This window comes from Tachysurus fulvidraco, chromosome 3, assembly GCF_022655615.1.
Source record: "Tachysurus fulvidraco isolate hzauxx_2018 chromosome 3, HZAU_PFXX_2.0, whole genome shotgun sequence".
In the NCBI taxonomy this organism is placed as follows: domain Eukaryota; kingdom Metazoa; phylum Chordata; class Actinopteri; order Siluriformes; family Bagridae; genus Tachysurus; species Tachysurus fulvidraco.
The window spans coordinates 11,437,388-11,460,714 of NC_062520.1; the positions used below are offsets into that span (position 1 = coordinate 11,437,388).

A 23,327-nucleotide genomic window follows, 5' to 3' on the forward strand; every position below is an offset into this window, starting at 1 on the left:
GTGCTATGGGGAAGTCCAGTTTCTTACTCCAGTCCAATTGTGTTTTAGGCTGATCGTCATTTCTAAATTGTCCATAGTGTGTGAATGGGAATTTTTGAGAGTGAGATGGTTTGATATGGATCTGTCCCAGGAACATTAGTCATAAGAAAGAAGAATTTATGGGAGGGTGAATATGCAGTTCACTATGTACACACATTCACCATTAAGCAACTTAACATAAACGGCATTTAACTGTAATCTTAAGCCTAAGGAACACACATGGACAGTGGCAGAACATTTTAAAGCTCTAATAACCTGCACGCAGGATCGAATTAGGGACCATGAGGTGTGAGACCATGAGGCCACTCGTATAATGATTATTTAGATTCATTTTTCAAAGACCAGTCATTTTAACATAATTTCCCGATGATATTCTCAGGTCAAAACGAACTGAACATTTTCTCCGAAATAGAAATGTGATTCTTCAAATGCTTAGAGCGAGTAGTTGTCCATGTTGCAAAGGTTATTTTTGTATTGTATAAATTATGGTAGAATATAAGGATTAATCACTCCAGAATATTTACCAGGGTTTGCTTTCAGATGTCAGGCCTGATCACAGTTGTAATAAAAATGTTGTATTCTACTTGCTTTCATTTCTTCAATCTGCTTTGCAGTCACAGTTAATTGGATGCTCACAGTGCAATCTTGCATTAGGCTGCTCACTTACCCAGCGCTCCAGGTTCCAAATCAGTTTCGAAAATTGCATTCTCTCAGTAGTTGGTCAGAAAATAGGTTGTGGATTTAGCCAAAATTTCTCAATATCTGGAAAATTAACAGACGACACTTGGGCAGCCATTACAATAAAAATAAAAAGCTTTTTATCAAGTGCATTTATTACGACAGGGCACTTTTAATCTCAGGAGGTGTTCAAATTCAGCCCATGGGGCATAATCATTGTACTGTTTAGTGTCTTCTCTTACAAATATCTCTGAGTCAGTTCACAAGTCTTGGTAATTAGCTGTTAAGTATACTTACTAAAATGTTCTAAATTGTATAATGGCAACTCAAAGCAGTTGTTTTCTTTAAGTTGTAGAAGTATATATATATATAAGTGTCTTATCTATTCCATCCATAGATCCGTAAATATTGTTTCTTTCCTATAACTATCTTTTCTGAGTAGCCCTCCAGAATTTCCCCGAGTTCGTCACCTGCAGCTTTTCATTTTCATCATTTTTCCCATCTTCTGTGTGTGGATTTGATTGGCTGCACCCCATCACATTCTCTGCACATTGGCTCCCAATGCATTCCACAGCCATTCTCAGGCTTGGCACTGTTTGCATTGGAGAAGCAGCTGGAGCTTGTGCCCACTATTGCTCAGGGCATCCAAATGGCCAGGGTGTTCTGCCAGGTGGACCTGCATCCTCCTAGTGGAGAATGTACACTGCCAGCACTGAGCATCTACTAATGGGCTTCAGCTGCTTCCACCGCTAATGGAGGCTCAATGTTCGACTCCATCTCTTCCATTAGTGTTTTGGGATTTTTATTCACAGTGTGATATAGAAGGAAATGAGGATGGGTTGATGCGGTCACGTCAAAGATGATAAGATGGATGTTTCTGCAGTAAAATGGGAGAGTGGGTGTGCATTAGCTTAGAGAGAAACGGAGAATATTACCAGTAATACCAAGCTTGTTTATATTAGCCTTTGACCCCTGCAAATCCTGTGGCTGCAGATATCCCTGCATTAGAGAGGATGTTGCTTCAAAGTTCGCATGAACTTTGAAGCAACGTAAGTTCATGTAAGTTGTTTTAACTCCAGCGTTTTGACACTGATTGTTGATTCTTTGATCTATGCCTAGAAATTGAAGAAAAGTATTCAGGGATTAAATAACACACAGTATGTTATCTCGTGAATGAAATTTTCTAGATTACCTCATGATTTTTGGACAGAATGAGAGACTAGTGTCTGTTCTACCATACATGTATAATGATGTTTGCACTTCTAATCTTATTAAACCTGAGGTAACAAATTAAACAATGTATAACCTGATATCAAGAAATCATCAACAAAGCATGTTGTAATTAATAGTAATTATGCTAGAAGAAAACACTAACTCTACACTTTTCTTGCTAGCCTTTGATCCTAATTGAGTCATGTGAATTGTTATGCATTCCCAAGTGTGGGGATAATGAGATTTTTGCCTATGTAAAAATTTCTGCATTAGTTATTTATGTTGGACATCAATGAATAAAGTGTCTTAAACCTCTGTGAATGTAGCAGTGCTGACCTCAGCCTATCCTTTTAATCATACTATCAAAGCTTGGCCTGCCAGTGTTTCTCTGATGTTCCGAGACCACTGAGGTTAACAACTGTAATTCATCACCACATGTCCGAATGCATCTTTTTCTCCTTTATTCTCTTCGCCCACAAGCATGGGCTTTTCCATTAAGGTCTAGCTGCACCAGCTACCCAAGTGTCCCAGCTTTCTCCACACCATTGATCAACTACTTTTTCCCCATGTGCATTTTGCCATGTACCCTCTTGTTTTATTTTGTGTTCTTGTGCCCACCTGCATGACCCCTAAATTAATAAACAAGTATTGCTATGAATTATTTTCAGACATTTGGAAAACTGCAGTCTGATGGTATTAATAATAAAGTGCAATTAATATTAATATTATACTTTTTATTTAAATCGCTGATATGTGAGCTGGAAGGTTTTTGCAAGGAAAAAATGTGTCACAACTCAGGCAGCACAACAATATTGTGTTATTAAGCTGCGAGAAAAGTCTCACAGGACTTGAGGGAATAGACAGGCTCAGTTTGTAGGTGACAAGGTCCATTCTTAGCCAGGCTTTCGCAATCCTGTCAGATATTTTCACTGGTCTTCACATCCATTCTGTTTACACTATACTCTGGTCTTCTCCAGGGCTTTTGACAGTTAGAATCATGACAAAGGTAGACATGGTAAAATTCTGATTGTAGTTTAGAGAGTCTTGCTTGCCCCCTGTTGGTTTTTGTGTGTCCTGACAACTAAAAATCTTTAAGCATTTTTTGAATAAATGCTCCACCTTCTACAAACAGATTCATGTAATTCTGTGACTAATCAAAAGTTTCACTCAATTCCATTTTTTCTATGAGGGGGGCTTAATACTGGTATAATAAAGGTTTGATTTAACTTGAGGAGGTTTAAAGATTGTATATGAAATGTGGTCTGATTAAATTCTCAGTCTCTAAAAGAAAATTCCTGTTAAAAAAACTGCAGATAATGTACTAATGTAGAGAGAGAGAAAGGCTGATAAATCAGACTTCTCCTTGTTAAACTGCCGTGGACATTGTTGTCTAGTGGAGAGAGCTCCACTAGGTGGCAGCAAATTAAAGTTCACACACAATGTAACCTTCAGCAGGTTGGTCATTATTTACAAACCTTTTCCATTTTTTTTCTTTTCTTTTCTTTTTTTTAATCTCTTATCTATGTAAGATCTTTTTACTACATAGACAGAACATTTTTACATTTTTACCTGCCAATGAATCTATTATTAATTTTCTATTATCCTATCATAATTTTTTGTGTTCTACAAGTCTTGTGTTCCTGACTGACGTTAAAAAGTGCTGACCATAGAGACTGTCAATATTGAATTGTTTTCACAAAATGTTAAAATGTTAAATGTTTTCTTCATCAAAAACATCACCATATGAACAGTTATAAGACAGTTATAAACAGTTATAAGACAGGTTTAACCCCATTTATTACTAGTCTTAGATTATGTGTCTCATGTGCCATACTTGGGGCATTAGATGGGAGATGGTTGGTGAATAAAGGACACTCAGCAAACTGTTATTGATTATGGACAACGCACATCTTGTTGTGAGCCAGTGGCATGCACAGTGGGATGTTATCAGACACTGGCATGTACGGGATGGAGTTGCAAGACTCCACCTACGAGCTGATACTGGTTCTCTTAATACTGTTTCTCAGCAAATAAATAATGATAAATATAAAGGTACACCACAACCAATTATTAACTTATCCATCAGCAGACAGATGGACATAGATAATACAAAGAGAAGGAGAAATAGGGAAAGAAAAAAGAAACATAAGGTGAATAAACAAAGGAAACTTGATGTAAAAATACAAAAGGTTGAAGAATTGGTTGAATAGTTGAAAGATTTGAATATGAGTGTTTAGAAGAAGACACTGAGGGAGAGCGAAAGGGTTTCCTACGCAAACCGAAAACATGTGACACTAAGGGACAAGTACGTCAGTATAATTAATTCAATCTACATCATGTGCTGGTAAAACAAACACACTGTACTAAAGAGTGTGATGAAAAATCATTCATATCTACAGTAATTAGTCTGTCAAATAAGTCATCTTACTGTTGACCTCCAGCTGTCCAGCGAGAACCAGGGCTAGGGCCTATTTGCACTATTATTAATTCAAAATATTTCAATTGAAATTTATTTGTATAGCACTTTTAACAATTGACATTCTCAAAGCAGCTTTACAGAACATAAACATAATGTTAATATAAAGAATAATATAAAGATTAATATTAGATATATTTACATGTGTTTGCATTTACCCTCAGTGAACAAGTCTGAGGTGACTCAGGCAGCAGTGGCAAGCTAAAACTCCCTTACATGGTGAAGGAAGAAAACTTGAGAGGAACCAAACTCAAAGGGGAACCTCACCCTCATATGGGTGACACTGGAGGATGTGATTATAAATATACAGTCTGATAAAGGTTGTATTGATGAGGAGGTTGTTGTCCTCAAAGACCACATGGAGTTGCATCTCCTCTTTAGTATAGAAGAGTCTGACTGGAGCTGGTAAATCTCTAGATGTTTGAGGATCCTCAGACATCTAGGTCCAAAATTTTCATGGCACAGAAGACAATCGGAGCTGGTACAATTTCTGGATGCCTCGGGATGGGTAGAAAGACAGAAGGAATTAACGTAGGAATTAACGTAGTTGCTGTTCATAATATTAGCAAGCACTAGATGATAATGTGAATTTGGTCTGATGTATTAGAGCACAATATTATGAGAAGTATTATGTGTACGCCTGACTAAAGAGATTTAGTAGAAGAGGTTTTTAATCAACATTTAAATTGGGAAAGTGTGTCTGAGCCCCGAACACTATCAGGAAGACTATTCCAATGTTTGGGAGCTAAATACAAAAATGCTCTACCACCTTTAGTAGACTTAGATATTCTGGAAACTACCAGTCTACAGAGTTTTGTGATCTCAGAGAGTGTGAAGGATTGTAACGTGCTAGAAGACTAGTTAGATACATGGAAGCTAAACCATTAACTTGTACGTAAGTAGCAGCAGTTTGTAATCAATTCTAAACTTAACAGGTAGCCAGTGTACAGATGATTAAAATGGGGTTATATGATCATATTTTCTTGTCCTAGCATTTTGGACTAACTGTAGCCTATTTATTGTAGATGCAGGGCAACCACCTAGTAATGCATTACAATAGTCCAGTCTAGAGGTCATGAATGCATGAACTAGCTTCTCAGCATCAGACACAGATAGGATAGTTCTTAGCTTAGCAATATTTATCAGAAGATATAATTATCAGAAGGAAGACAAACTGTTATTATTAACAGAAGGACCAGAAGAAACACTATTAAAATTGTGGAAGGAGTTATTGTAGTGGGAACAATAGTAGTTCTGTTAGTGGTGTTAGTAGTAGGTATAGTTGTCCCAGTTATAGTAGGAGTAGCTGTGTTATTAGTATAAATCCACAGCACCTTTTAAATGGCACTTTTACACTTTTTGCACATTTGCACAACATCCAAGTGCATTGTTTAGAGACTACATAAGCTTTCCCGCATACTGGATTTTGTCTTGACTAAATTATTGTTTTTATATTTAACACTATTTTTTACTATATATACACATAACATATATATTATGACATATATATATTATAATATATATATATTTTTTTCTGATTTGGCGCTCGTGGGAAATAAGTGTTTGGTTGGACTAGTCCATTTTCCCCGGTTGATGGCGGCGGCGGTGCATTGGTACATTCCATTGGGCTATTTTGTAGCGGGACAGAATGAAGAGAGTTGAGACAAAAGTTAGAGTTGAATGAGAGAGAGAGAGAGAGAGAGAGAGAGAGAGAGAGAGAGAGAGAGAGAGAGAGAGAGAGAGAGAGAGAGAATCTTCTATTAGGGAAGTGATCAGTAATCCAGTGTATGGGGAGAGATGAGGTTCATCCTGGCGCTCGTGCTCCTCTGTGCATCCTCAGTATACTGCCAGCAAAGAGGTGAGCTGGAAATAATCCTTCTGTTTGGGCTTCCTAATTATTATTTTTTTTTACATATATATTTTGTATAATTATATAACATAATTATATATATCGTGCATGTCAAGAACATTAGTATATCACTTACTATGGAGTCTATATACTGTATGTCTATGAGGCCAAACTTTACATCATTATAGTTAGGAAGAAAATATTTTTTGGAGTCACAATTTTACTCCCCCTATTTTTTTTTTTTTTTGCATTCATTCTCAAAGCAGAATTTTAATGCCTCAGTAAAGCTCCAAGGAATAGAATATGTCTTTTCTAATGAAGCTCTCACTGGATATTGATTAAGGAAAACACACACACACACACACACACACACACACACACACACACACACACACACACACACACACACACACACACACATACACACAGTTACAATGCCTGGGGCTCTTAAAACTCAACATGCAGAGGTCACATCTCAAAGACATAAGGCCACATAGCCATGTGATCACTGAAACACTTTTGTTATGCTGATTTCATGCAATGAATACATTCAGTGTATGTTTTTTGTTACTGGAAAACACTGTTTAATATAAAAAGAGAATACCGTATTAACTGTGCACACTCATCTGTATAGAAAAACAAAGTGTTTGTTTATTTCTGTTATGTCTTTCTTTCAACGAGGCAAGGACCATTAACTGTGTTATGCATTTCAATGATCTCAGGTCAACATGAATTGTATAACCTTCACAAACAACCATGAGCATTTAATTAGAGCATTCTTAAGTTGTATCTATCAGCTTTGGCTTATCGATGTGATTTCCCACTATTTAACAACGTTAACTTAGTGTTTAATTTGCAGTACTAAAATGGATTTGAAATAAAAATTTTCCCATTGAGTCTGTTCCAGAAGAATGCCACTAATCAGTGAGTGTGTCTGGTAAATGCTCAGTCCTCAGTCATAGGCAACACTTTCATCTAGAGCTACTGAACCCCCATGAGAGTGTATAGTCCAGATGTTCAAGATTTTAACTGGCAAAGAGTTAGACTACTCTTCAAATAGTAATCTACCCTCATTATTGCCTTATTCCAAATGCTCATGTGCAATCCTTGAGTTGTTGTGTGGTTTTTTTTTTACTACTGGTCTGTGCATTATAGCTTTAAGCATTATATACCTCTAATAGACAATGGGTTTCAATCTTGGTCAGTATTTTTCACACCAGCCTCTACTGATTATATCAAATTTGTTATTAAGGTCTGCATTACTTCTGGTTATTTGTAGAGTTTAATTCAGCTTAAGATAATGATAATGTGTTATGCTGTCTCTGGCTTTTGACAAACTTTGTCAAACTTTATCTTAAAAACGCAGATCTTATCAACTATTAAGCTGTTGAAAGCACTTTTATGTTTGCAGACAATGGACATTCCAAAGATGAGTGAAAACACAATAGAATTAGGTGCTTTAATCCAGGCCACTGGGATGAGTCAACCTTTGGGAGCCGCTTTGGTCTGGTGCAGTCAATCATGGGGATGCTGTTGTCCAAACATTGCAGAACACTGACGCCTGACCCTCATTTACTCACAGAAGAACGCTCACGTGTACAGACTACAGAGCTTTCCTTAGTCAGGATGACCAATAGCTTGCAGTTCTCATAAAAGAACCATGATGGTGTGCTCTCCTGTAACCCCTCTCATAAAAAAAGGCAAACACTGCCTCACTTGTCCTGCTCCTTCAACTCAACATGAGGTCTAGGTTAATGATGGTAATGTGTGGGTTGGGGATCTTCCTGGACCAAGTGTTGGATCAACTGTAAATGGCTGGTCAGCTGAAATGTGTTAGAACCAGAGGTGCTGATGAGATTCAACAGATGGTTCAAATACAGCTTTGGGGAAGGGAGATTGTGGTAGTTGTTGTTATTTGATCAGTAAGCTGGAATGTGACAGGGTTCACAAAATGATCAAGAAAGGACCTTAGCCTCTATTAAATAAATTATACAAGATTACAGGTCATTTGGGGGATCTCTTTTTAATTTCGTTAGCCATAACCCCTTGAACTCCCTGCTCAGTATTTAGTTACGTATCCTAAAGCATATTATTTAATAACTACTATGAATTACTCAATAAAGAGTGAAATGATTAAGAAGCGTATTTAGTTACAAAAGTAAGGGATATCGGATCCTGGTAGTCTGCAGGGTTAGGAAAGAATCTGTAATTATAAACTATAATTGTATATTTTGATGTGTGATAAGCATAAGCTTTTAGTATTAGTGCTACACTTTTTACACCGACTGTTAAGATTAGTGAGATCCAAAGGTCAAGTGGTTGATTTTCAAGCAAAGGTTGTTTTTTTTAAGAACGAAAGGAAAAAGCCTGACTCCAGCAGTTCCTATATAAAGGTCAACATTACGATGAAAAAATCTGTGTGACCATGGGGGGGGGGAACCCACATTAGTAGATGTTTAACTCTGGTTGAATTGTTAATGAACTTTTTTTTTTTTTAAATTATAAATTTTTATAGTATTGCACTGGTTTAAGCGAAGGGTCAGGAGATGCATTTTCTTGTCATTAGAAAGGTTGGGCATAGAAAATGGGATTTTATATTCACAGAAGAACAATTTTAGACATGTCACATGTTGCGTTGTCAAAAATCATAAATTTACACACAGGATTTAACTCAGTATACCGATACGATCAATATTTTTAAAAAGACACATATGTATATATAATCCTTTATGTATGGTCACATGATTAATTGTTGTATGCATATCCTGTCTGTTGAACAGGATATGGACCTCTAATTTACTACTAAAATATATGTCTCTTGACCCTTCCTTAACCCTGCGTGCTGTCAGGGTAATATTTATATTGCTTACACATGTGACAACATACTACACTTCCTGTTCGTTTTACTTTTTATCGAGCAATTCATAGTAGTTACTGGATAATATTCTTTAAGATGTGTAGCTAAATAGTAAGCAGAGGTTTCAAGGGGTTGTGTCTAAAGGAATGAAAAAGAGATCCCCCAAATGACTTGCAAAAGTAATACATGTGTGTGTACACTGCAAAACTTACACTAGAATCGAAGTCTTCTAAGCTCTGTGGTATTTGCTTTTCCAGCATGATCTAAAATCTAAACTTAAAGACATATGACTTACTGGCTAGAAGCAGCATATGAGCTAGCATATGAGTTCCATCATATTTAAGCCTGTTGTCTCTGCTTGTAATTAGTGGTCAGGGCTAAAAGGGGGATGGGGTTATCTCCAGACATTAAAAAGGCTGAGCTCACACAAATAGATGGCTGCCATTGTTAATTACCCAAGACGTAGTAATTTGGGCCATCAGTGTCTATGTGCAAATGCATGGGCTGATAGAGTGGGGGTCAGTCTTCAAAGCGTGCTTGGAGAGAGAGGGAGGAGGGGATGAGGAGAAATTTGTGAAGTTTTAGATGGGTGCTGACTGAAGCTAGGTGAAGACAGTTTGCACTTAAGGTTGACTCAACAGAAGGAACTAAATGTTACTCAGCCGTTTGGGTTGACAGTCAAATTGGCATTGTTCAAAAGCTTGGGTTCTTTGGAAAAAAAATTCTCCCAGAACATGAATCTTAACCGTTATTACAGTGAAGAATTTTACCGGCGATTTGTTGTATTTGATTTCACCTAGGTCTCTTTCCTGCCATTCTGAACTTGGCCAGCAATGCTGAAATATCCACCAATGCCACATGTGGGGACCCTGTTCCCGAGATGTACTGTAAGCTAGTGGAGCATGTGCCTGGAAGACGCATACGAAACCCCCAGTGCAGGATATGTGATGCTAACGGCACAAACTCTAAAGGTTAGTCACTCTGACTCAGGATATTTATTCCTTAAACCATAGCTTGAGCTGATTAATCAGACTTTGTGTGGGACAGAATATAATTTGTTGAGTCTTCAGTACCTCATTGGACATAGAGCTGTATGACAGTATAAAATCATGATTAATAACAAGTATGTGATTAATCCCTGGTTGAAACAGAACAACACCCTATCACTTATGCTATTGATGGCACCAATCAGTGGTGGCAGAGTCCCAGCATCAAGAATGGCCGTCAGTTCCACTGGGTCACCATCACGCTGGATTTACGACAGGTAGGAGGATTACAATCACAACATGACATTGACATACAGTATCTTCAGAATAATTTGTATTTGAGGAAAAGTAAAATCAGTGTTTTGAAAACCGTATATTATTAATTATTTATTCAGGATCAACCAAAGTGTTTCTAGTAACATTTTCTAACTTTTTAATACATAAATACAACTCTGCAGGTGCTGTAACATTTTACTGTGTGTTTTGTATCATCCTCTGTGCGCAAGTCCTCCCCTGCTCTAACAATCTGTCCGCACCAGTGGAGCCCGGAGGGCTTTTGTTGAAATCAGACCCCAGAACTGTATTTCCTTCTTCTCCTCCTCCTTCTTCTTCTCTTCCTCCTTTTAAACAACCAGGCTTTCATGTGCCAGGTCTTCTAGCTTACCTTACAACCATTAGCACACCTGCTACTGAAGCCTTGCAGATTTACAGCCATGTACTGAATCCAGACATGTCTATAATATCCTCACCTTTATTCTCCCACGGTCGGCCACACATAATATACCTGATACCATCCTTGTGTACTTGAATATTTCATCTGTTACATTATTTAAAGCCTCTATTTTGTTCAAAGTCAGGTGTATGTTTGCTAAAAACAATACCATTTTGGAAAGTCCTGAAAACTCAGTGTGTGCTCCTAGTCCTGTCCCAGCTGTTTAGATTGTTTTCTGATAGCCTGCTTCCGGCGGATGCTGTGCAGTTACATGAGGTTCTCAGAGATTGTATGGTTAATCGTATGGTGAAAAGATTGTGTTGGTGTGCATGTACTGCAGTATATACATGTAAAGGTTCTCCACTTAAGTAGATATGTTTGGTTATTTAAGTTAAATTGAGAAAATGAGAAAATTAATTGAAGTTATTTCATCCACTCAGAATGTAAGCAAAACCTCATGGGTCTGATACCATGAGTGTTCCTTTTAGTAAGATTTATAGCCTCATTGCATCTCTTTATCAGTCAGCTTGCTTTGGATTAACATTAATATTTTTGTCTTGGCATCTCCTGAGAACGCCTATGCTTCATTAGCATGAGTATTTGTTTCACGAATCTGAGACATCCAAGAATGCCTCATTTTGTCTATATAGCAATGCTGTTTGATGCTTTAGCAAGATAAATGGAGGAGGTAGGTAAAAGAACCCTAAACATGAAACAGCAGGGAGTGGTCTTTACACATGTTGTCGTGTTTTTTCTATAACAGTATATTGATAATCATTCACTTACAGAGAAATATTGAATAATGTGGGGCACAGTGGCACCGGGGGTAGTTGTACTAGGTCTCCAGTTTGATCTTAGGATTGGGTTTCCTTTTTTTTTTTTTTTGACTGTGACCCTGACCAATGTAAATCTGTTACTGAAGAAGAATAAAGGTTTTATGGTTATTTGATCAGAGCAAGTCACAAGATGGAATACACTTGTAGGTGCTATTAAAATCTATTTGACCTTCTACCATCTGGCAGACAATTTAGGTCCATCACATCACGCACAAACAGACTCAGGAACTTTCTATCCCAGAGCCATTATTGAACTGAACACCAAAAAACACCATCACTGAATGTTCGGAACTATTTGCACTACACACACTCATGTCTACACGTTTTATAGACTCCTACCTCATATTTATTTATTTCCAACCACAAATCTGTACAGAAAACCTGTGAATGTGAACCGTAATTTTATTTAAACTTTTTAAATAAATCTTTTTAAATAAATCTTTTATTGTAATTTTACTAAATAGTATTTTATTGGATCACTTATGTTAATATTTATATTTTTTTTTATATTTATGCGTATACTTTTGCTTTTAACCATTTTATGCATTTTTGACACTTAATTTTGTTGTACCCTGTGCAATGACAATATCTATCTATCTATCTATCTATCTATCTATCTATCTATCTATCTATCTATCTATCTATCTATCTATCTATCTATCTATCTATCTATCAACAAAAAAAACAGGCAGAACAAATAATAATTGATTAGAACAAGCAGCGGTAACATTACACTTTGCTTTTGTAAGTACATTACATAAGTACATTGCATAAGGACATTACTTGTGGGATGTGGTTGCTAAGTGCTTAAGGTGTTGGCCTACTGATCGGAAGGTTTTGAGCTAGAATGCCAGGTACACCAAAGTTGCCACTGCTGGGTCCCTGAGCAAGGCCCTTAACCCTCAATTACACAGTTGTGTAAAATGAGATTAACTGTACATTGCTCTGGATAAGATTATCTGCCAAATGTAAACATAGCAAGCACTTAATTAGTCAGTTATTCTGCCATTACTATTAGCATGTATTCATAAAATTAGCATTCGCTAACCAGAACATGTTCTGGAATGTTGCTCTCAGTATTTGCTGAGCTACTCACTCCACTGAGGTGGAATAATCTGTTTTGGTATGTGTGTGAAATTCTCTGCTCAATCTGAATTTGTAGGCATTATAGTAATGTTTATAGCAAAGATGCTCATGCTAAGCATGGCTATGATTAGCATATTGGTTGCTACTAGTCATGTCATTAGTCACTACTGGGAGTAAGCAAATCTGGAATTTCACACACACACACACAAACACGCGCACACACACACACACACACACACACACACACACACACACACACACACACACACACACACACACAGAGTGGAAACTAAGATTTAAACTAAGACTGCCCTACCATATAAAAAGAGACTAATTTTGCCAGAAGCACTTTCCTAGTCTGGGCTAAAGATGAGTCAAGCTTTTGTCTGAGAGAGTTGTGAAAAGTGGGGGAAGGGAATGCGATGGGTGGACATAATACAGGCCAGGACAAAGCCGGCCAGCATCACAGAGGCCAGTCTGAGACCCTGGGGGCCTGGGGGGCATTCACAGAGGATTAGCTGATGCTACCTGCATGAGAAACAAAATCTAGGAGCACCTGGGCTGTGTGAATGACTAATTAGGCAGCCTGAGGAAAATGCAGGTGGTAACCAGATGCTAAAATCAATTTTCCTCATTGTTTCCTGCTGATTTAAAAGCTTTTCAGATCCACCCAGGTCAAGCAGCAATTCCAGTATAATTATTATCACATTGTCATTTCCCAAATTCTTTATGTTGTTTTCTGTTTTTGTCATGAATTCGCTTCCATTTTTTCCGATGTGCTTGTGATGTGAATAAGCTTACTGGAAGTCCTAACTGACAGTGTGCTTGTTAAGTTGTCACCTCTGTGAGTTATGTACAATTTTTACAGCGTTGTTTCAGAGGATGTGAGGAGCAAGCTGTTAGAGTTAGAGTGAGGACCAACACAGCTGGCCCAATGTCTTCAAAGATGTTTAGACAGCCGAGAGTGTGTCTTTGCAGGAGACCGGTGTCAGCTACCTGGGGGGCCAAACAGGATGAGAGACCCCCAAATGGCTTCGTCTTCTGTTTGTTTGGTTTGGAAATGTTAATTGGATCAAGAGTTTTGTCCCCCTGCTTGAGGAATTCTACTGCAAGCAATAGCAGATGATTGAAGTAATTTATCACCTCTGATAGGGAAGTGTTTGCTTTGTGGTTTTCAGTGTCTATGAATGCAGCATGCTGTGTCTGCAGCTTTTTAAACCTTTATTTTGGAAAGAAGTGAGTATCCTTGAAAGAGTCCTGAAGTTGTAGTCAAAATGTTTTAGTGCTCAAGGCTAAGTGGCATCTTTATTGTATCAGTGGAAGTGCACAATGATGACAATGAGCAATATACAACAAACCGCAGAAACAAAAGCTCATTCAGAGTTTTCTAGACCTTTTTTTTTATCAGGACTGACTTCCACTAAAGTTCACAGTTCATTTCAGTTCAGCTTACTTCTTGCGTTTTTTTCTTCAAAATTGTCTCAGAAGTTAATTTGATTCACTTCAGCTCCTTCTGACTTTTTTTTGCAATCTGCAGCGTGTTGTTTTCCATAGTAACCATCCGGATGCAACATATGATTAGCATGTGCATATCAAAGACTGTACGTTTCAGAAGTCCTTGGTTAGGAATGTAATTAAAACACCACGCTATAATGGTACTTTACACATGCCTTTAATTTCTGATTGTAAGCCTTGATAAATCTTGTCACAAGAAAGCTTTGGAAACCCTGTGGCTACAGATGTGTCTTTCAAATGCCTCCTTTCACATGTGGTTATCACAAATCACTCCCCCTGCGTCTTGCGCTATGTCGTTTCTCATCACACCATTATCGACTTGGCGGAAGATGTTAACATGTTTGTTTGTCACATCACCTTGACATTGCAATGTTCCAAGCAAACATAGGGCTCCAAGACCTCCAGGGTATCAAAGCAAAGGGCAAATGGAGGAAAGAATAAAACAGTCAGGATGTTGTTGAACTGTGAAGCTTGTGTTATTGTATCAAGTATCTAGCTTGTGTTATCCAAGTACAGTTTAAGCACTATTTTAGGCTGGGGTTCCTTAGGGTTGTGCTAACACTACATGTTTATAAGGGTTTAGTGTTTCGTGATGTTCCAAGGAGGCCAATGTGTGACAACTATGAAGAGAAATGAGAAGCAGATTCAAGGTTTCTGAAAACTTGGGGTATGTCTGGGTTTCCTGTCAGGATTTTGAAGAAGGGGGGTCTCATGAAAGAGTTTTATCTTTCAAAGAGCCTGTCACAACTTGCTCTGCATGAGAGAGACATGGACTGAGAATAGGACAAAGAACAGAATAGGCAGAATGACAGAAATGATTTCCCTTTGTCTGTTTAGCAGAATGAAGAACGAAGAGAGACACTAAGATTCTCCACATTAGACACAGAGACAGTGCAAGTTAGAATAAAGACACTTTGGAAAGCTGTAAAACTGAAATGCTGCATGTCTACCAGAGGAATAAAAATGGCAGAGAGCTAAGCATATGCACAAATCAAATAAGCAAATCCAAAAGAAAATTTCCTCTTGACGAACAGACCGTATCCAAATGCCAGCTCATGAAAGTGTAATGTTCTCAGCTTACTCTGGCACAAAGTAAAATTTGCAAGTGGACACACAAATATAATCTACTGTAAAGAACTACACACATTTTAAGTATTGTACTGTGTTTAGTGACTGAAACTGGCTTTTGCTGTCCTACCAGGTCTTCCAGGTTGCTTACATCATCATCAAGGCAGCAAATTCTCCTCGGCCAGGGAACTGGATTCTGGAGAGGTCTCTGGATGGTGTCCAGTACCATCCATGGCAGTATTATGCCATCAGTGATACGGAGTGTCTAACTCGTTATAATGTCACCCCGCGTCTTGGGCCTCCTACCTACAAGAGAGATAATGAGGTCATCTGTACCTCCTACTACTCCCGACTGGTGCCTCTGGAACATGGAGAGGTGAGCGGCTTACCTAGTGTTCCTTCCTGTTTAAACAGCTGTTTGCAAGTAGATACAGCTAGATCTTAATACTAGTAACACCTGCGGGGCAAAACTTTCGTGGGAATCTAATACTTGAATCTGAAGCTTTGCACTTATGACATTGTAATTCACGTACATTTATGTAAGTATGATCATGCTCCAAAATTCTAACTATACCTCAGTTGAATAGTGTTTTTAAACATACATATGTGTAATTGGGAAGGTTCTGGGGGACAGGGGTTTGCACAAAGTGAGACTAAACTGGCTATAGTCCAGTCTAAAGGATCCAGCTGGGATGTGGAACAATAAACAGCCCTGTATCAAGCTTATATGCTGCATATTTTTGTTATAGGATGTAAATCATCTACATAGCTTAGATAAATATTTAGAAAATATATAAATAATTTATTACTTAGACTGTCATCAATAACATCACTCTAGAACTAGAATGTTATCTTTTTTTTACTTCCGGCTAGTGTTGCACAAACATACAGGAAGCATGCATACAGAAACTGCTTCCATTGGCTAAATATTTGTTCAGGCAAAGTGGAACTGTCAATTGAAGATTTATGTGAACCAGCTTTCAGGAATTTTTAGTAATTACTTGGGAGATTTGTTATTAAACCTCTGGCCTTCTACAAGCCTGGTAGAATTCTTGGGTCAAAAGAAGTGTGATCCAAGCTGCTGTCTATTAACCGACATCGGGGGAAGTTTGCCGAATGAGACTCGGAGACATGAGAGTCAGAGTGCAAGGTCTTCCGAAGTTTATTGAGAGACACAAATTATATGTAGCGTACAAAAGTGGAAATTTGTGAAACTGCCATGATTTTTTACCTCATGTGTTAGTTTCAGCAAAAGTGACAGGTGTACTTCTGCAAGCTGAGTTATGTCTTATGTATAATATAGTCTCCAATAAAAGGAAGACGGTTAATGGTGGGACATCAAGAAAGAAGTGTCTGAGAAACAAAGATCATAAAATGAGCGCGTGATCGTGGGAAGAATGCGTGTCAATACATTCAAAATGTATCAAATCCTGAGATCAGTTATAGATTACTGGCTACTGGTTTGATAATGCTTTGGTCCTTCATCTACCTAGATCCACACGTCTCTGATAAACGGGCGTCCAGGCGCTGACGACCTGACACCTGAGCTACTGGGGTTCACCTCTGCCCGATTTATTCGTCTGCGTCTGCAACGAATCCGCACACTCAACGCCGATCTCATGACACTAAGCTATAAGGACCCCAAGGACGTGGACCCCATCGTCACCCGCCGGGTAAGCATCAACTTTTAGTTTTGGTGAGGGAGAAGTATTGTGCCAGTGCCAGATATTCATTCATTCATTCATTTTCTACCGCTTATCCGAACTTCTCGGGTCACGGGGAGCCTGTGCCTATCTCAGGCGTCATCGGGCATCGAGGCAGGATACACCCTGGACGGAGTGCCAACCCATCGCAGGGCACACACACACTCTCATTCACTCACACACTACGGACAATTTTTCCAGAGATGCCAATGAACCTACCATGCATGTCTTTGGACCGGGGGAGGAAACAGGAGTACTCGGAGGAAACCCCCGAGGCACGGGGAGAACATGCAAACTCCACACACATAAAGCGGAGGCGGGAATCGAACCCCCAACCCTGGAGGTGTGAGGCGAACGTGCTAACCACTAAGCCACCGTGCCCCCCAGTGCCTTCAATTTTTTTGTCAGTTCACACTCCACAGTGGTGGATCATATCAAAGTAGGCACACTGTTTCCGTTATGGGGCAATAAATTTAAAAAGCCTTATTTTCCCCCATTGGCTAACCCTTCAGTTGCAAGTTGTGTGAATTGTAATGTCTGCCTTCTTCTTCCTTGTTTTCAGTATTACTACTCAATCAAGGACATTTCAGTGGGTGGGATGTGTATCTGCTATGGCCACGCCCAGAGCTGTCCCTTGGACCCTGTTACCAAGGTAACAAACACATTCTTCTGATCTCAGTCAGCAATCTGTCAATCAAATGTAATTACATTGAGAATGTAATCACTGGCTGTTTACCGCCAAGCGTATTGTCCCCACCAGTGGATCTACCATGTTTAATGATGTTTTATTGTAATGTTTGAAATTTTGTTCAGCTTCAAATTGAAATATAAAATTCTATAATAGAAAGTATGGCAGAAATGACACTTAATTGTGATTAACGAAATCTTACAATATTACGATAACAAGGCCCTATAAAATAATATGAAAGATTTCTTTTTCTCTAATGTGTTTACACCCCTGCAGTTTGGAGCAAATTCCGATCCAGTCTGTATTTAAACGAATCTTGTTGCCTCATTAACAGTGAAAATCACGTTAACAAGAGGCTGAGAAAGCAAGCAATAATCCCTTGCTTCATCAGTGGGGTTCTTAGGAAACACACACACAGACAAAAACATGGCGTGAAGTGGGTGCTGGTTGAGTTTCAGTCCAAGAATGTGTTTTGTGTGGGAATTTGATTGGCAGTCTGTGTAAATCAAGAACATTTCCTTTTGGTTCTTATATTCTCTGGCCTCTCTTTTGTCTCCTTGGAGTCTTGTGAATGTGTGTGTGTGTGTGTGTGTGTGTGTGTGTGTGTGTGATGTGTATAACATCTCCCCTCTCTCTCCTCCAGAAACTGCAGTGTATGTGTGAGCACAACACTTGTGGCGAGAGCTGTAATGAGTGTTGTCCCGGCTACCACCAGGAACTGTGGCAACCAGGGACCATCTCTGAAGGCAACACATGCGAGAGTAAGACAGTGAAACACACACGGGACACTCTAGTGCCACTGGGACAATGAGAACAACATTATGGCATATTTGTGGCTTGCTGGGACAATCTGTTGTCCCTGGCTGTGACTGAATTCTGACAAACCGCCAAGACGACAAAAAAATTGGGTCAAAACATTTCATTAAAACAATCTGGAAATCCTTTTATTTTTTCAGAAACATTTTTTATTTGTGTTTTAATTTTCCTGTTTACAAAATTGTTAGTTTAAGTTTGCATATTTGTATAGAGTCGAAAAAAAAATTCTCAGCCTGTATAAATACTACAGCTAACTGTAACAATGGAGAAAAAATCAATGATACTTATTGTACTGAAATTATCCATTATGTCTACAGGTTGTAAATGTAAGAATATGAATAAAATATTTATTAAAAGAAAAAAACTATAGACTGTCCAGCAATATAAACATAACATTATTTACCATGGCACACTCTCCATTAATTTCTGTCCAATTTGTTTGGGAAATAACGACTAAGGTCATCGCCTGAGGTTATTTGTTTTCTAGAAGATGGTAAGGTTACTGATTAGAAGTATAAGCAACTCTGATTTCGTTGTCTCTTTATTTCTTCTCTCTAAATTAATGTTCAGAATGCAACTGTCACGACAAAGCAGAGGACTGTTATTACAACCAGACGGTGGCCGATCTGAAGATGAGCATGAACTCACACGGCCAGTTTGTAGGAGGCGGTGTGTGTATCAACTGCACGCAAAACACTGCAGGAGTTAACTGTGAAACTTGCGCTGATGGTTACTACAGACCACACAAGGTAAAGAGCCCCTGCTTATCTGTGTGTGTATGTGTGTGTGTGTGTGTGTGTGTGTGTGGCCCATTGAATCCCCTGCCCCTTTTTCTGTGCCTGTTTTATTGCATCTGAATTGCACTGTGTCTACGTACATTGTGTTGACCAGTTGTGGTGTATGTGTGGTCACGTTTCAACAACAAAGACAAGTTAATGTTTAAAAGAAGGAATGTTGTAATAATAGTGGCTCAGTGTTTATGTATCTGAGCTAGGTTATGAGTTCGAGCCCCAGTTTTGCCTAGCTGCCACTGACGGGCCCTTAAGCAAGGCGCTTAACTCTCTCTACTTCACTGGAACTGGATCAGGGTTAAATTTTATACTTTGAATCCAGCTTTCCTAATTATTTGGTATGTGTGACAGAGACGTTTTTTACAATAACACAGCTGTAATGTATATGTGATAATAAAAGACAACTCAGTGTTCGACACATTGTACGATTAGACGTGTGAAACGGTTTATTTGTTTCTTTATGTCCTCGTCTTTAGGTGTCTCCATATGCTGACCAGCCTTGCGTGGAGTGTAACTGCGACATGCGGGGCTCGCTCAGCCGTGTCTGCGTTAAAGACGACAACCAGGCAAGTCCTGGAAAAGGTAACTAATTTGTGCACATATAGAAAAACACACTTACACACATTTGCAGAAAATTTTACCAATAAAGAAATAAGAGACTACTGAAATGCTGAAATACTTCTGTAAGTATTACCAAACCATTAGTGTGACATAGTCAATGATAATTTAAGTTCTCTTGACTGGTACATTAATTCAACTTGGTTACAGATATTTTATTACTAATACATTCAATTGAATGTGCTTTATATTCATTTAGCTTATATTTTGATTCACTCCACATTCTGTAAAGGCTAGAGATAGTACAGCATGAAAGAAAATAGGAATTAAATAATATAAAATGGCAGATTCAAGAATAATAAATTGACTGAATAATCGTGATAAATAAGTGATTTCAGTATCGAGCCGGATCCTTAACTCCTTCACTGATGCAAAATGCCATCTTCATGCTGTGTTTCATCATTAAGCTTTCATCTTTAAGCACATGACATTTCACTACTGCAGATGTTTTTGTCTTCCATTCATTATTAATCATGTTGGCCTGTGGCTCTGTTTCTTGCGTTTGCCGTCCAGGTGTTTTTCCGGGTCAGTGTGTGTGTAAAGAAGGGTTTGCAGGGGAGAAGTGCGATCGCTGTGCGTTCGGGTACAGAGACTTCCCCTCGTGCACAAGGTGCGAGTGCAGCCTTGAAGGAAGCCTTAACATCGACCCCTGTAGAGAGTGTATCTGTAAGGTAAGAATATCGGCTCCCGCGTGCTCACGGGTTTCATCGCCTTCTCTGTTCTGACTGATTTGTATAGATGAGATTTATTCCGATTTAACCGCCGTATGAAATATTAACAGTTTATTAGACTACGATTTTCAGCAAAGCGCTTTTTGCATGTAAACGGTTTCTGACATTTCTGTTTTGTGGATCTGTTTTAACCAAAGGTGTTGTCTGTGCTTCTTCAGGTCAATGTGATGGGGGCAAATTGTGACCTGTGTAAGCAGGGCTTCTACAACCTACAGGCCAGTAACCCAGAGGGATGCACTGAATGTTTCTGTTTCGGTGTCTCTGATGTGTGTGAAAGCTCTACCTGGTCCACATCCATGGTAACACACACACACACACACACACACACACACACACACACACACACACACACACACACACACACACACACACACAATCTGACAGGTTACTTTGTGTAATTCATTTAAAATAATGTGAAATTTCACAAAGTGCCATTATTTCCAGATTGTACACAGAGATGGTTGGCTCCGTCCTTCAACTCGTAGCACCTCAGTCTTCACAGCCCCTATCATAGAGGACAACCTTATCATCGCTAATAATGCTACCGCTGCTAGGAGCTATCAGACTGTATCTGCCTGGGCTGCCCCAGAACCCTTCATCGGCAACAAGGTCTGTCTTTTTCTGTCAATTTTTTCTCCCTCTCTTTCATGTTCCTTCTGTTGCCCTTCCTGCCCTCTAATTACACTGAATCACTGACAGACTCATTACTACATGTGGAAATAATGAGCTTATACATGACCAGGGTGACACTTAATACTTCTAGTCGGTTGATCCCCCGGGTGATTAATTAAATTGAAATTTGTAATTATCCTTCTCAGCATCACCAGCTCTTAGTGAAGAGGAAGCTAATTAGCATTAGAAACAGTCCTCATTTATCGGTCCTGTTCCCATGTTAGTATACATGAGAAAAATCCATCAAATGTCCAGCTGTTATTGTCCTCGATAAGATTTTCACTTAATGAAGTGTTTAATGAACAAGGCTGGAGCCTTAGCTGACATTTCCATGTTTGTTTTGTACTGTAGCTGACTGCATATGGAAACCTTCTGAACTTCAGCGTGGCATATGATGTATCAGTTGACAATAATGTGGACAAAACTCTTCCATCACATTTTGATGTGATTATCGAGGTAAGTTAACTGCTACGTTTACGCTTATTTAATAACAGTAGTAGCACTACAACCACGACTACTGCTCAAACATCGCTACACTAGGTTGGACATGTCTCAGCCGATCATCTGGAGGTCGCAAGCTTGAATTCCTAAGACTGTCCATGGTCAGGAGTCCAGGAGGGCAAAATGATCTGTGCTCTCTCAGGGAGAAAGGAGTGACATACTAGCTTTCTCCTATCAATCAGAAGAACAGTAGTCAGTGAGATCATGCATGCAGAAGTGGGCAGATAACTCTTTCCTCCTAATGTCTTACTCCTCTCCTTGATATTGTAAGAGCAGCAGTTGTATAGATGTGGTTCAGCTGGTTTTACATGATTCGGATAAAGCATGTGATAGCCTTCACCCGCAGGAGAAAGCTGCCTGATGGGTGGGAGCTCATGTAAGGGGCATTATAGAGTAATATTAATAATAATAATAATAATAATAATAATAAAATTAAATATATAATAATTCAGTGAGATACCATATTGGTGATACTGTTTCCTGCCTGACACCACTAGGGAAATGGGAAGACGCTGCGCCAGCTTCTCCCCAGGCGTGTATTTCTGAATCCTCACAGAGATCAGCAGGTGGCCCTGGAACTCCTGCCTCATGTTTTCATGGATGTACACACAGAGAGAAGGGTGCAGAGAGACGAGCTGATGAGCGTACTTGCTGACGTGGCCAGTCTCAGGATCAGAGCTCACCTCAACACCACTGTGGATGGAGTGTTAAGGTGAGAAACATTCACACATGCACCTACAGGCCAGGTCGGTTTATTATAGCATACAGCTTTGCTTTGCTAATCAATGGATCTGGTTCTGATTATCTATAAAGAAACAAGCAAGTTAATTAATAATAGAGTCCTATAATAATAGAGGAATCCTAATTCTATTCAGATGAGATTTTAGACATGTGAATACTTTATACTTCAGGTTAAACATCATTGAAATTTCTGTATCCTATATAATATTCAAATCAGCACATCAACCCCTCAGCCTTCTACGCTGTTCCTCCTAAGTAGTTCTGTGCCAACTTAAAAAGCATGCTGTTTTTAATTTCCTAAATGATGCCAACTTCATGGGTGTTATGATTTACGGTCTTGGTGAGATATTTAATCGTCAAATGTCGCTTAAAATGATGGATAACTTTAGTCAACCCAATGTGACCGAAATGTTTAAATGTTTACGCATTATAACATTTGCATTTTTAGATCAATTTAAAATGATGTATTTAGATATAATTCTGAGACACTTCTATAAGCATGTTTGTTTTGTGTTCACAGATTGAGCACTGTGTACATGGTCGTAGCTGATCCCACTTCCACAAGCTCTAATATATCTCCAGACGTGGAGCAGTGTGAGTGTCCTTGGGGATACTCCGGGACATCCTGTGAGGTATGAGGACAAACATGTGGCATGAGACTTTATTCTAAGTTTTAAACTAAATTTTTTTTTTAAGAAATTAGAATATTCAATAGAGTTTCATTGCATTTTCTTTATTTCCTCCTGTTCTCT

The 23,327-nt window shown here is 38.8% G+C and overlaps 1 protein-coding gene across 2 annotated transcripts in view; it reads left to right on the forward strand.

Moving 5' to 3' along the window:
- Positions 1-6,091: 6,091 nt before the first annotated feature.
- lama1 (laminin, alpha 1) overlaps positions 6,092-23,327 on the forward strand; it is a 39,558-nt gene continuing 22,322 nt past the window's right edge. The window contains exons 1-15 of one of the 2 annotated variants that reach the window (XM_027149932.2): positions 6,092-6,263; positions 9,912-10,082; positions 10,263-10,375; positions 15,448-15,690; positions 16,808-16,987; positions 17,580-17,669; positions 18,349-18,466; positions 19,092-19,270; positions 19,789-19,894; positions 20,444-20,601; positions 20,820-20,960; positions 21,106-21,270; positions 21,685-21,789; positions 22,332-22,546; positions 23,096-23,207. In XM_027149932.2, coding sequence (XP_027005733.2) covers positions 6,203-6,263; positions 9,912-10,082; positions 10,263-10,375; positions 15,448-15,690; positions 16,808-16,987; positions 17,580-17,669; positions 18,349-18,466; positions 19,092-19,270; positions 19,789-19,894; positions 20,444-20,601; positions 20,820-20,960; positions 21,106-21,270; positions 21,685-21,789; positions 22,332-22,546; positions 23,096-23,207 — 2,157 coding nt within the window. In that variant the 5' untranslated portion in view covers positions 6,092-6,202. Of the gene's footprint in view, positions 6,264-9,911; positions 10,083-10,262; positions 10,376-15,447; positions 15,691-15,715; positions 15,854-16,807; positions 16,988-17,579; positions 17,670-18,348; positions 18,467-19,091; positions 19,271-19,788; positions 19,895-20,443; positions 20,602-20,819; positions 20,961-21,105; positions 21,271-21,684; positions 21,790-22,331; positions 22,547-23,095; positions 23,208-23,327 lie in introns of those variants that run through there. The other variant, XM_047811421.1, reaches the window with a different exon arrangement.